At 47.5% G+C, this 13,922-nt stretch overlaps 1 protein-coding gene across 1 annotated transcript in view; it reads right to left on the bottom strand.

Annotated features, from left to right (window-relative positions):
* ncapd2 (non-SMC condensin I complex, subunit D2) overlaps window positions 1-13,922 on the bottom strand; it is a 136,209-nt gene that overhangs the window by 112,860 nt on the left and 9,427 nt on the right. Inside the window, exons 7-8 of the mRNA XM_072477587.1 lie at window positions 10,125-10,248; window positions 6,092-6,230 (exon numbers count right to left, since the gene is read on the bottom strand). Coding sequence (XP_072333688.1) covers window positions 6,092-6,230; window positions 10,125-10,248 — 263 coding nt within the window. The remainder of the gene's footprint in view (window positions 1-6,091; window positions 6,231-10,124; window positions 10,249-13,922) is intronic.

Below are 13,922 nucleotides of genomic sequence, written 5' to 3'. Positions count from 1 at the left end.
GTGAGAGTCAGTGTGTGTGGAACCCGTACCCCAGTGAGAGTCAGTGTGTGTGGAACCCGTACCCCAGTGAGAGTCAGTGTGTGTGGAACCCGTACCCCAGTGAGAGTCAGTGTGTGTGGAACCGGTATCCAGTGAGAGTCAGTGTGTGTGGAACCCATACCCCAGTGAGAGTCAGTGTGTGTTGAACCCGTACCCCAGTGAGAGTCAGTGTGTGTGGAACCCATACCCCAGTGAGAGTCAGTGTGTGTGGAACCCGTACCCCAGTGAGAGTCAGTGTGTGTGGAACACATACCCCAGTGAGAGTCAGTGTGTGTGGAACCCACATCCCAGTCAGAGTCAGTGTGTGTGGAACCCGTACCCCAGTGAGAGTCAGTGTGTGTGGAACCCGTACCCCAGTGAGAGTCAGTGTGTGTGGAACCCGTACCCCAGTGAGAGTCAGTGTGTGTGGAACCCGTATCCCAGTGAGAGTCAGTGTGTGTGGAACCCGTACCCCAGTGAGAGCCAGTGTGTGTGGAACCCACATCCCAGTCAGAGTCAGTGTGTGTGGAACCCGTACCCCAGTGAGAGTCAGTGTGTGTGGAACCCGTACCCCAGTGAGAGTCAGTGTGTGTGGAACCCGTACCCCAGTGAGAGTCAGTGTGTGTGGAACCCGTACCCCAGTGAGAGTCAGTGTGTGTTGAACCCATATCCCAGTGAGAGTCAGTGTGCGTGGAACCTGTACCCCAGTGAGAGTCAGTGTGTGTGTGGAACCGGTACCCCAGTGAGAGTCAGTGTGTGTGTGGGACCCGTACGCCAGTGAGAGTCAGTGTGCGTGGAACCCGTACCCCAGTGAGAGTCAGTGTGTGTGGATCCCGTACCCCAGTGAGAGTCAGTGTGTGTGGAACCCGTACCCCAGTGAGAGTCAGTGTGTGTGTGGGACCCGTACGCCAGTGAGAGTCAGTGTGTGTGGAACCCGTACCCCAGTGAGAGTCAGTGTGTGGTACGCATACCCCAGTGAGAGTCAGTGTGTGTGGAACCCGTAACCCAGTGAGAGTCAGTGTGTGTGGAACCCGTACCCCAGTGAGAGTCAGTGTGTGTGGAACCCGTACCCCAGTGAGAGTCAGTGTGTGTGTGGGACCCGTACGCCAGTGAGAGTCAGTGTGTGTGGAACCCGTACCCCAGTGAGAGTCAGTGTGTGTGGAACCCGTACCCCAGTGAGAGTCAGTGTGTGTGGAACCCGTAACCCAGTGAGAGTCAGTGTGTGTGGAACCCGTACCCCAGTGAGAGTCAGTGTGTGAAACTGTTGCTCGTTTTAGCCTTAGTTTAATTGCTTTTGTTCTGTCACCTTTGCTCAAGTCGCCACGTATCTTTCCAATACCACCACGTGGTACAAGTCCGAATAATGATTAATAATCCAACACACCGCTTAGTAAGTTTTAGCCTTAGTTTAATTGCTTTTGTTCTGTCACCTTAGCTCGAGTCGCCACGTATCTTTCTTTTACCGCCACGTGGTACAAGTCCGAATAATGATTAATAATCCAACACACCGCTTAGTAAGTTTTAGCCTTAGTTTAATTGCTTTTGTTCTGTCACCTTTGCTCTTGAGTCGCCACGTATCTTTCTACCGCCTCGTGGTTCAAGTCCGAGTAATGATTAATAACCCAACACACCGTTTAGTAAGAGTTAAATCAACACTCATTTCTTATATACAGCAATTAATACTTATACATTAATTCTACTTCTAAGCTACTTCCTACAACTAACGGGCCAATACTTAACTTTGGAAATGGCCCACCAGGTCAGGGAAACGAATGGCCTTTCGTATGGGTTCTGAGCCTGCGGGATTCAAAGCTGGTACAGGTCGATAGTCAGGAGTTTCTATCTTGTAGCGATCGTTGGGAGTAAGACTGACGATTCTAGCGGCTGTTGTAGAATGTCAGCAGAAGGGTCTCGAAGGGTGCGGAGAGAAGGCTCGATTTGAACTTGGCCCCTATTCTTATAGTCCCCGGGGGCTTCCCGCCTCTCGGGGCGGACCTTGTACCTGGTTCCAACTGATTGGACTTGGTCCCAATCACTTGGTTCGATTTTCTCCAATGCTGGAGCGATTCCTTGATCGAGGGGTGGTTGTTTACCTCTCTTTGTGTCAGCTGCTGCTGGCGCCGAAAGGTCTGGGTCGGCTTTGTGTTACTAATTTGTAGCATATTGTTCCCGGGATTGCTACTTTATATGCAGATGGCTGGGGTGTTGTTGTGTTGATGGCTGCAGGTATCGGTTTGGTCTGGCTTCCCCAGAGGCGAATACACTGTTTTACCTGCAGCTGTCTGTTTGAGTCCTGTTGGCTGATCTTCCCATCAGCCTCTTCCGTTCGCCATTTTAAATCGGGGTTTGGCCATTCTAATCGGGAGTCAGCCATTTTACATGGCTACAGAACCCATACCTCAGTGAGAGTCAGTGTGTGTGGAACCCGTATCCCAGTGAGAGTCAGTGTGTGTGGAACCCGTATCCCAGTGAGAGTCAGTGTGTGTGGAACCTGTACCCCAGTGAGAGTCTGTGTGTGTGTGGAACCGGTACCCCAGTGAGAGTCACTGTGTGTGTGGAACACGTACCCCAGTGAGAGTCAGTGTGTGTGGAACCCGTATCCCAGTGAGAGTCAGTGTGTGTGGAACACATACCACAGTGAGAGTCAGTGTGTGTGGAACCCATATTCCAGTGAGAGTCAGTGTGTGTGGAACACATACCACAGTGAGAGTCAGTGTGTGTGGAACACATACCACAGTGAGAGTCAGTGTGTGTGGGACCCCTACCCCAGTGAGAGTCAGTGTGTGTGGAACCCGTACCCCAGTGAGAGTCAGTGTGTGTGGAACACATACCACAGTGAGAGTCAGTGTGTGTGGAACCCATATTCCAGTGAGAGTCAGTGTGTGTGGAACCTGTACCCCAGTGAGAGTCAGTGTGTGTGGAACACATACCCCAGTGAGAGTCAGTGTGTGTGGAACCCACATCCCAGTCAGAGTCAGTACGTGTGGAACCCTTACCCCAGTGAGAGTCAGTGTGTGTGGAACACGTACCCCAGTGAGAGTCGGTGTGTGTGGGACCTGTACCCCAGTGAGAGTCAGTGTGTGTGGAACCTGTACCCCAGTGAGAGTCAGTGTGTGTGGAACCCGTACCCCAGTGAGAGTCAGTGTGTGTGGTCACCTGGTGGTGGTGAGACCCACGCAGACACAGGGAGTATGTGCAAATTCCACACAGACAGTGACCCGGGGCTGAGATCGAAACCAGGTCCTCAGCGCCATGAGGCAGCCATGTTAACCACTGCCCAAGGATACACTAAATTTATAATACAAAAAATATAAGGTCAAAAGTGGGGATGTGACTGCACAATATCTAGCACCATTCCCAACTCCTCAGATACCGAAGCAGCCAGTGTCCAAATGCAGCAAGACCTGGACAATATCCAGACATGGGCTGACAAGTGGTAACATTCACACCACACAAGTGCCAGGCCACACCACTATTAACATCCTGGTGGTTACCATTGTCCAGAAACTAAACTGGGACCAACCATATAAATACTGTGGCTACAAGAACAGGTCAGAGGCTGGGAATCCTGCGGAGAGTAACTCACCTCCTGGCCCCCCCACCCCACCAAAGCCTGTCCACCATCTACAAGGACACACATCAGGAGTGTGATGGGAAACTCTCCCACTTGCCTGGATGAGTGCGGCTCTGAACGACACCCGAGAAGCTCGACACCATCCAGGACAAAGCAGTCTCGCTTAATTGACACGCGAACCACATTCACGAGCAGCACAGCGCGTGTAATGTTCTTGTCGGTTGGCCTGATTTATATTACAAGAACACTTGTAGCTAAAGCTATAAACAATTTATTAACATTAACTATGGTTCAAATATATACAAATCAACAGATGAATAACAGTAAGATCAAACACAAGAAACCTCTCTTCAGCTTTCAAGTCAATCTGAGGTCACCTGACTCTAACATTCACTTATATACGTGAGACTCCTAGTGGTCAGTCGGTGAATTACAACACAACCATGATATCACGACATCCTCTTTCCTTTGAAGGAATAATAATTTAATACATTGTCATCAGTATATTTACATCTAATTTCATTAGCCTGTGAGTCTAAACAGCATTAATTTTTTTCTTTAAAAATTTTAAAACTATACATACAAAAACAATAAGCATACAGAACATAGAAAATACAGTGCAGAAGGAGGCCATTCGGCACATTGAGTCAGCACCGACCTGTTTAAGCTCTCACTTCCACCCCATCCCCGCAACCCAACCTTCTAACCTTTTTGGTCACTAAGGGCAATTTATCGTGGCCAATCCACCTAACCTAAGGGGCAGCACAAGTGATTAGCACTGTGGCTTCACAGCGCCAGGGTCCCAGGTTCGATTCCATGTTGGGTCACTGTCTGTGCAGAGTCTGCACGTTCTCCCCGTGTCTGCGTGGGTTTCCTCCGGGTGCTCCGGTTTCCTCCCACAGTCCAAAGACGTGCAGGTTAGGTGGATTGGCCATGACAAATTGCCCTTAGTGACCAAAAAAGGGTAGGAGGGGTTATTGGGTTACGGGGATAGGGTGGAAGTGAGGGCTTAAGTGGGTCGCTCCAGACTCGATGGGCCGAATGGCCTCCTTCTGCGTTGTATGTTCTATGTTCTAACCTGCACATCTTTGGACTGTGGGAGGAAACCGGAGCACCTGGAGGAAACCCACACAGACATGGTGAGAATGTGCAGACTCCGCACAGACAGTGACCCAGCGGGGAATCGAACCTGGGACCCTGGCGCTGTGAAGCCACAGTGGTATCCACTTGTGCTACCGTGCTGCCCACAGTATGTATCAATAACCCAAATCTACAAATTAAGTCGATCAGGTTTTCCTCTGACTCCAGTTGATCTTCTCAAAGTTTGACCTTGCTGCTCAGAACTTGTAGATTCAATGTTCTCCATGACATTCTCATGCTGGGGAGCTGCTGAACTATCTGACACTGCGGCTGACATTAATTCTGATGTAGATTCCTCATCCAGCACGTTGTTGTGAGTCTTCTCTGGTTTTCAAGAGGGCGCAGCGATTTCTTCCTAAAACCAACCCACCCTCTGTGTGTACACTGCAGGAACGAGGTGCTACCTCTTCAACTACAATGGCTTTTTCGACCAAATGCCTGAATCTTCTGTTCTCACAATGTCTTCACTACTCAGAGGGGGTAAAGTTTGAGACACTCAGTCACCAAACTGTTTTTGTTTCCGCCACATATTTTCCTTTAATGTTTTGCATTTCCTGCAGTACCACTGCATTCTCCTCCTTTGTTATCAAGTATGGAAGTGTGGTAGCAATCTTCTATTCATAAGTAACTGTGCTGCCGATCTACCATGTGACAGTGGTAATGCTTTGTAACGTGGTTCTGTGATATGGATCAGATTGGCTGTCCATTGCTTTCTGTAATGATTGATTTACAATATGTACACTTTTTTCATTAAGAGCTTTGGGATCCATGCCCATAAGAGAATCACCATTTTTATGTTTCACACATACCATGGAATTTACCCCATTGGTAGGTTCTATCTTCTTGATAATTTGTGGTTTCGTATCTGATACGGGTGGTAGGGTAGAAATGAGATTTACATACAGATCTACATCTTCAGCAATTTCACTGCTGATAGTTTGTATCAGTGCTTGAGATAATGCATCTTTTTAAAATTGTAACTCGTTGGCTAATGATAGTCCACTACAATCAGTGAACACACTACAATCAGTGAACACATCACATCGCTGAATTTGCTGATAATGTTCTCAGGATCATTGGCGCGTTGATCCAATCCTTTGTGGGTGCTATGTACCAACTGCACTCGACCTAATTCTTCCCAGGACTAATCACCTAATAATGAATCCAAGCCCTTGGATACAATACAAAATGGGATGGAATAAACTGTGTTTTTCATCACCACACTCAGGTCACAAGCACCATAATATTTAATGCTTGAACCATTATAATCTCAGGGACATATTGTCATTTCTTCTAATCAGCGCAATTTTCAGGTTTTTAAAATCAGTCATAGCCAGTAACACCCCACGTGTCACTCACCTCGCCATTCAGCAGGTCCAGGACCAAGCTGATGTTCGGAGCCATCATCTCAGGAATCCTCTCCGCCAACTCAGTCAGGAAGACAGCACAGCAGCGAGCCCCTGTCGACTCACGACCCCCCTCACCCGCTCCAATTTCCCTGCCAAAGCAACAAAGTCAAATGTAACCAGTGGGGCCGGGGGGGTATCTGTTATTCTGTATAGAAACCACCCCAAACCCCTCGATTAGATTCCAGTCTGTAACTCATTCACGGGCATCTGTTATTCTATATGTAATCAACCCCGAACCCCTCGATTAGATTGCAGTCTGTATCTCACTCCCGGGCATCTGTTATTCTGTATATAAACCACCCCGAACCCCTCGATTAGATTCCAGTCTGTATCTCACTCCCGGGCATCTGTTATTCTGTATATAAACCACCCCGAACCCCTCAATTAGATTCCAGTCTGTATCTCACTCCCGGGCATCTGTTATTCTGTATATAAACCACCCCGAACCCCTCAATTAGATTCCAGTCTGCAACTTACTCCGGGTATCTGTTATTCTATATATAAATCACCCCAAACCCCTTGATTAGATTCCAGTCTGTAACTCACTCCCAGGTATCTGTTATTCTATACATAAACCATCCTGAACCTCTCAATTAGATTCCAGTCTGTAACTCACTTCTGGGTATCTGTTCTTCTACATATAAACCACCCCAAACTCCTCAATTAGAATCCAGTCTGTAACTAACTCCCGGGTATCTGTTATTCTATATATAAGCCATCCTGAACCCCTCGATTAGATTCCAGTCTGAAATGAAAATTGCTTATTGTCACAAGTAGGCTTCAAATGAAGTTACTGTGAAAAGCCCCTAGTCGCCACATTCCGCCGCCTGCTCAGGGAGGCTGGTACGGGAATTGAACCGTGCTGCTTGCCTGCCTTGGTCTGCTTTAAAAGCCAGCGATTTAGCCCTGTTCACTCATTCCCAGGCATCTGTTATTCGCGAGATAAGCCACCCCAAACTCCTCAATTAGATTCCAGTCTGTAACTCACTCCAGGGTATCGATTATTCTATATATAAACCACCCCAAACCCCTCGATTAGATTCCAGTCTGTAGCTCACTCACGGGTATCTGTTATTCTACATATAAACCACTCTCTTCCCCTCGATTAGATTCCAGTCTGTAACTCACTCCCGGGTATCTGTTATTCTACATATAAACCACTCTCTTCCCCTCGATTAGATTCCAGCCTGTAACTCATTCACGGGCATCTGTTATTCTATATGTAATCTACCCCGAACCCCTCGATTAGATTGCAGTCTGTATCTCACTCCCGGGTATCTGTTATTCTACATCTAAACCACTCTCTTCCCCTCGATTAGATTCCAGTCTGTAACTCATTCACGGGCATCTGTTATTCTATATGTAATCTACCCCGAACCCCTCGATTAGATTGCAGTCTGTATCTCACTCCCGGGCATCTGTTATTCTGTATATAAACCACCCCGAACCCCTCGATTAGATTGCAGTCTGTATCTCACCCCCGGATATCTGTTATTCTATATATAAACCACCCTGAACCCTTTTGTGAACTGGGTAAAGCTACTATATAAGGAGCTTAGGGCGAGTGTCCGCACAAACAACATCAGCTCGCGATACTTTTCTCTCCACCGTGGGACGAGGCAGCAATGTCCTATGTCCCCCCTGCTGTTTGCACTTGCGATTGAGCCGTTGGCCATCGCATTGAGAAGTTCGGGAGCATGGAAAGGAATAGTGCGGGGGAAGGGATAGAGCATAGGGTGTCCTTATATGCCGACGACTTGCTGTTATACATGTCGGAACCGAGTGTGTCGATAGGGGGAATATTGGAGCTACTGCGAGTATTTGGGTCTTTCTCGGGGTATAAGCTGAACCTAGACAAGAGTGAGTATTGTGTAGTGTCTCGGCCGGGGGTGGGGGCAGGGACTCACTTTAGGTATCTGGGGGTGCAGATTGCCCGGGAGTGGGGGAGGCTTCGCAGGTGCAACATCTCTAGTTTGGTGGGGAGAGTGAAAGCCGATCTGGCAAGGTGGGATGGTCTCCCTCTGTCATTGGCGGGTCGGGTACAGGCAGTTAAAATGAATGTGTTGCCGCGATTTCGGTTTATTTTTCAATGCCTACCGTTTTTCCTGCCAAAGTCTTTTTTCAGGGAGATTGAGGGAAGGATTACCTCGTTCATATAGGGAGGGAAAGTGGCCAGAGTGAGAAAGGTGCTGCTACAGAGGGGAAGGCAGGCAGGGGGTTTGGGTCTTCCGAACCTGATGTACTACTACTGGGCGGCTAATGTGGAGAAGGTGTGGAGCTGGGTCAGAGGGGTTGATTCTCAGTGGGTCAGAATGGAGGCGAGTTTGTGCAGGGGGTCGGGGCTGAAGGCACTAGCAACAGCGCCACTCCCGATAGCTCCGGGGAAATACTCAGGTAGTCCGGTAATAATAGCTTCATTGAGAATTTGGAGGCCGTTTCGCCAACACTTCGGGTTGGGGGCAGGGTCAATGGAAATGCCGACTCGGGGGAACCACAGATTTGAGCCAGGGAGGTGGGATGGAAATTTTCGGAAATGGGAAGAGAAGGGAATTAAGACGCTAAAAGATGTTTCTTAGGGGTCGGTTTGCAGGATTGAAGGAGCTGGAAGCGAAGTATGGGCTGGAGCAGGGAGAAGTGTTTAGGTACATGCAGGTTCGAGATTTTGCCAGAAAGGAGATACAGAGCTTCCCGGAGGAACCGGCCTCCACATTGCTGGAGGAGGTGCTGACGACAGGGGGACTGGAGAAGGGGGTAGTGTCAGCGGTGTACGGAGCTATTTTGGAAGAGGATAAGGCACTACTGGAAGGGATCAAAGCAAAGTGGGAGGAAGAGTTGGGAGAGGTTATAGAGGAGGTGCTCCGGAGAGTAAATGCCTCCACCTCATGTGCGAGGTTGGGGCTGATACAGCTGAAGGTGGCATACAGAGTACACCTCATGAGGGCCGGGGGGGGGGGGGGGGGGGGGCTAATCACGTTCATATGTTTTGGTCCTGTCCAAAGCTAGAGGATTACTGGAAGGAGGTTTTTAGGGTAATTTCCAAGGTGGTGCACGTGAAACTGGACCCGGGTCCCCGGGAGGCCATATTCAGGGTGTCGGACCAACCAGGGTTGGAAACGGGGGCGGAGGCCGATATCGTAGCCTTCGCCTCGTTGATCGCCCAAAGGCAGATCCTGTTGGGATGGAGAGCAGCCTCTCCACCCTGTGCCCTGGCGTGGCGACCTGTTGGAATTCTTGAGAATGTTAAGTTTGAACTGAGGGGAAGGATGGAGGGGTTCTACAATTCATGGGCATTATTCATTATGCACTTTCAAGTGGATAATATCGAACATTAGTTGGGGGGGGGGGGGGGGGGGGGGGATTGGTGAGAGGGTGACTGTATGTATTAAGGGTGATCCCTGATTCCTTTTTGTCATTTGTTTATGTAAACATGCGGGCTAATGTTTGGGGTTTGGTGGGAGGATGGGAATTGTTGTTATTGTTATGGGGATTGACGTATTTGTTGCTGATTATTGTTTATTGTTGGTGGGTGTAAATTTGGGGGAAAATGTGAAAAAGGTGGAGAATAAATTTTTTTTATTTTAAAAACCACCCCGAACCCCTCGAATAGATTCCAGTCTGTAACTCACTCCCGGGTACCTGTTATTCTGTATATAAACCACCCCGAACCCCTCGATTAGATTCCAGTCTGTAACTCACTACCGGGTGTCTGTTATTCTATATATAAACCACCCGGATCCCCTCGATTAGATTCCAGTCAGTAACTCACTCCCGGGTGTCTGTTATTCCATATATTAAGCACCCTGAACCCCTCGATTAGATTCCAATCTGTAACTCTCTTCCAGGTATCTATTATTCTATATATGAACCATCCTGAATCCCTCAATTACATTCCAGTCTATAATTCACTCTCGGGTATTTTATTCTATATATAAACCCACTGAACTGCTGTGTATGGCTGGGGTGGTGGGTATGTCATACCGTACCTCATGATCTCTCCCACAATGGATTTCAGACCATACTCGGTGGCCCAGGTTGTCACAGACTGTGCCAGGACGGGAGGAAGGTGCTCAAAGTGCTGCAGCAACTGGATTACATTCAGAGTGGCTCCTTGGGAAAGAGGCAGAGAAAAATTAGGCATCATACACTGGAATCAGGAGCAAGGCCACTCGGCCCCTGAACCTGCTCCACCATTCAGTAAGATCCCGGCTAATTGGATTGTGGGCTTAGTTTTCCAGTCTCTCCCCCCATAACCAGCGTCGATCGAAAATCTCTCTAACTCAGCCTCGAATATATTCAGTGACCCTCAGTCCCCCACTGCTCTCTGGGGGAGAATTCCATTGACTAACCGACCTACGAGATATGAAATTCCTCTTTGTCTCCATCTTCAATGGTAGATACCCCCCTCCAAAAAAAAATGGCATCCACCCTATCAAGATCCACCACCCCCTCCTAATCTCAGGATCTTATATGCCCCAATAAGGTCGCTTCTCATTCTCCTGAAACTCCAATGGATACAGGCCTGACCTGCTCAACCTCTCCTCACAAGGCAAACCCCCTTCATCCCAGGATTTTGGTCCAGTCAACCCTCGCTCAACTGCTTCTAATGCAAGTAAATCGTTCCTTCTAGTAAGGAGACAGAAACTGAGAAGCACTCCTGCTGCAGACTTGCCAAGGCCCTGTACAGTTGGAGCGGACAACAAAGTTATCAGCCCAGTCAACCTTCTCCGAACTGCTTCTAATGCAAGTTTATCGCTCCTTATAGTAAGACCGAAACAGAGGTGTACCCTAGCTGCAGACTCGCCAAGGCCCTGTACAGTTGAGTAAGACTTCACGACTTTTCCCACCACCCGCTTCTCAGTAAAGGCCATTCCCATTTACCTTCCTGATCATTCGCTGCGTCAGCGTACTAACTGCTTTGTGATTCATGTACCAGGACACCCAAATCTGAGTATCGCAAAGTTTTGTAATCTCTCTCCATTTAGACAGCTTCCTGCTTTGCTTTTCTTCCTGCCAAAGTGGACTACTTTGCATTTTCCTACATTATATTGCATGGGCCCTTCCTGTGGATTCTATTTCTCCTTTCTTTATTTTTGCAGTTATCATTTTGATCCCTGGATGCTTGATGGACATATATCTTCGAAATTTACAGAACAGAACACTGTGCTAGCCTTCAGACAGCAGAGCTCAACACTTCTCAGCACCCGAGAGATCAGTGGAACTCAGTTCAATTGGTGGTTGGTGGCCAAAAGCCGTATTCTGCCTGGTAATAGGTGGCGATTGGATTCTGCCTGAATGGGCTGATATTCAGTCAGCTGGGGGAAGTTAATTTTGAATGCTGAGGAAAGGATCTGCTCTCTTTTCCCTCTCATTCTCCCCAGAAAGGCTGCCGTACTTCTGAAACTGCAGAGACCTAATGAATCTAGTGAAAATTATTACAGACGGGGAACAAAAATCTCGAACTGAAAGACTTGAAGGAAGGTGCACAAGATATAACCATATGAAACAAGGACTTATCTTTTTACTTTCATTATTATTTTTATACCCCTCTTCTCCCTTCTGTGTTTGTCTGTCTTGTGTGTGTGTGAGAGAATATATATAAATAATCTTTATTATTATTAGTGTCACAAGTAGGCTTACATTAACACCGCAATGAAGTTACTGTGAAAAGCCCCCAGTCACCACATTCTGGCGCCTGTTCGGGTACACAGAGTGAGAATTCAGAATGTCCAATTCACCTAACAAGCACATCTTTCGGGACTTGAGGAAACCGGAGCACCCGGTGGAAACCCACGGGGAGATCTATGCAGACTCTGAACAGCAGACAGCAACCCAGGATGGGAATCAAACCCGGGGTCCCTGACGTTGTGAACCTGTTGTATCTGCTGCCTATTTATTTATAGTTATTGTCATTAATAAACTTAAATGTGTTTACATTTACAAACCTGTTGGCTGTCATTATTCGGCAGCCAAGGGCCAAAGATAGCAGGTTTTTTCTAATAATTATTTCTTCATTTCAATTGCGTTGCGACTCCAGGTCAAGGGGGGCTGAAATTGACCGGGCACTAGCCCAGGAGGTTGTAACAATACTCCATCTGACAGACCCCCCCCCCCCCTACTTAACCGTTCGAAATCCCTTTGTAGACCTTGCATTAATAGTGTTAACAGTACTCCAGCTGTGGACTCACCAACACACTGCAGTTGGTGCAAGGCTTTCCTACTTTTACACTCTTTGCAAACCAAAGGCCAGATACATAACTTACGGTGGAAGGGGCTCGGCTTTGAGACTGTAAAGTATGAGTTTATTTTTTAGTGCTTTGAAAGGGTGTGGGCCTCACTGGCTAGGTCCAGCATTTATTCCCATCCCTGCTTGTTTTTTGACAGAAGATTCTCTGGGGATTTAGATAATTAAAGAGATTGTGCTTAGACTTAGGGAAGTATGGTCATGGGATAGAAGTGTAATTAATGAGAGGAGCCAGGTCTGTAGCAGGCAGTTTAGCTTTTCGTCTGCCGATGACAGAAGGACTTGCAGCTCGTGTCTGAAAGGGTCTCTTCTCCTTTGCTGAAAGCAACTCTCTGCACAGAGGACAGCAAGTATCTTGGTGTTTGCTAACTTTATTTACAAGTGGCTTTTGACCAATAATGCACTTTGCTTAATTGGATAGAGAAGGTATCAGAAGTTGAAGTATTTCCTTTTATTGTTAAGCATTGTTTAACTGTTAATTGTAAGCTATTTTATGTGATGTATAAAATACCTATTTTATGTGATGATCAGGCTGGTTTAGCACAGTAGGCTAAACAGCTGGCTTGTAATGCAAAACAAGGCCGGCAGCGCGGGTTCAATTCCCGTACCAGCCTCCCCGAACAGGCACCGGAATGTGGCGACTAGGGGCTTTTCACAGTAACTTCATTGAAGCCTACTTGTGACAATAAGCGATTATTATTATTAAACGCAGTTGGTCCTGTGTTAAGAATAACATTTATTTGGAAATAAAAGATTCCTCTTCGTCAGTGGAATTACTCCTGGGGGTAAGGTATTCTTTCCTCACATTTTACAGATTGCAAAATTGTTGTGGATTCTTGTCCAGTTTGAGTGATAGAAAATATAACAGCAGAGAATGGGGCCATTCAGTCCATCTTGTCCATGCCTACCCAAAGTTACCCAGGTGCCCTTTCTAATCCTACCTTCCTGCACACGGCCCATAGCTCCGCAGCCTACAACACTTAGGGTGCAGATCCAGGACCTTTTTAAATAGAGTTTCGGGTCTCTGCCTCCACCACAAACTCAGGCAGAGAATTCCAGCCACCCATCTCTCTCTGTGTTAAAGAAAGGTTTCTCCTCACGTTCCCTCTAATCATTCTACCGCTTAGCTTGAATCTTTGAGCCCTGGTTTTGAATTCTCTGCCAAGGGAAACAGGTTCCTCCTGTCTACTCCATCTCTACCCCTCAATCTTGTGGACCTCAATCATGTCACCCCCCTCAGCGTTCTCTGTTCCAAGGAAAACAACCCAACCTCTCCTGGTAGCTACAATTCTCCAGCCTTGGCAACATCCTAGTAAATCTCTCTCTCCAGAGTAATTACGCCCTTCCTGTAATGTGACCAGAACTGTAATAAATAGTCCAGTTGTGGCCTCACCAGTGTTATACAGTTCCACCATTATACTCCTACTTTTGTATTCTATACAAATTTTCCATTGAAATCATACCATGCTGAAATCCTAGAGCACCCTACCTATGCCCACTCAGTCGCCCCGCCACATCACCCCGCGCATTGATCACGGCC

Source organism: Scyliorhinus torazame, chromosome 16 (assembly GCF_047496885.1).
Source record: "Scyliorhinus torazame isolate Kashiwa2021f chromosome 16, sScyTor2.1, whole genome shotgun sequence".
Lineage (NCBI taxonomy): Eukaryota > Metazoa > Chordata > Chondrichthyes > Carcharhiniformes > Scyliorhinidae > Scyliorhinus > Scyliorhinus torazame.
This window is presented reverse-complemented; position numbering and strand designations above follow the sequence as displayed.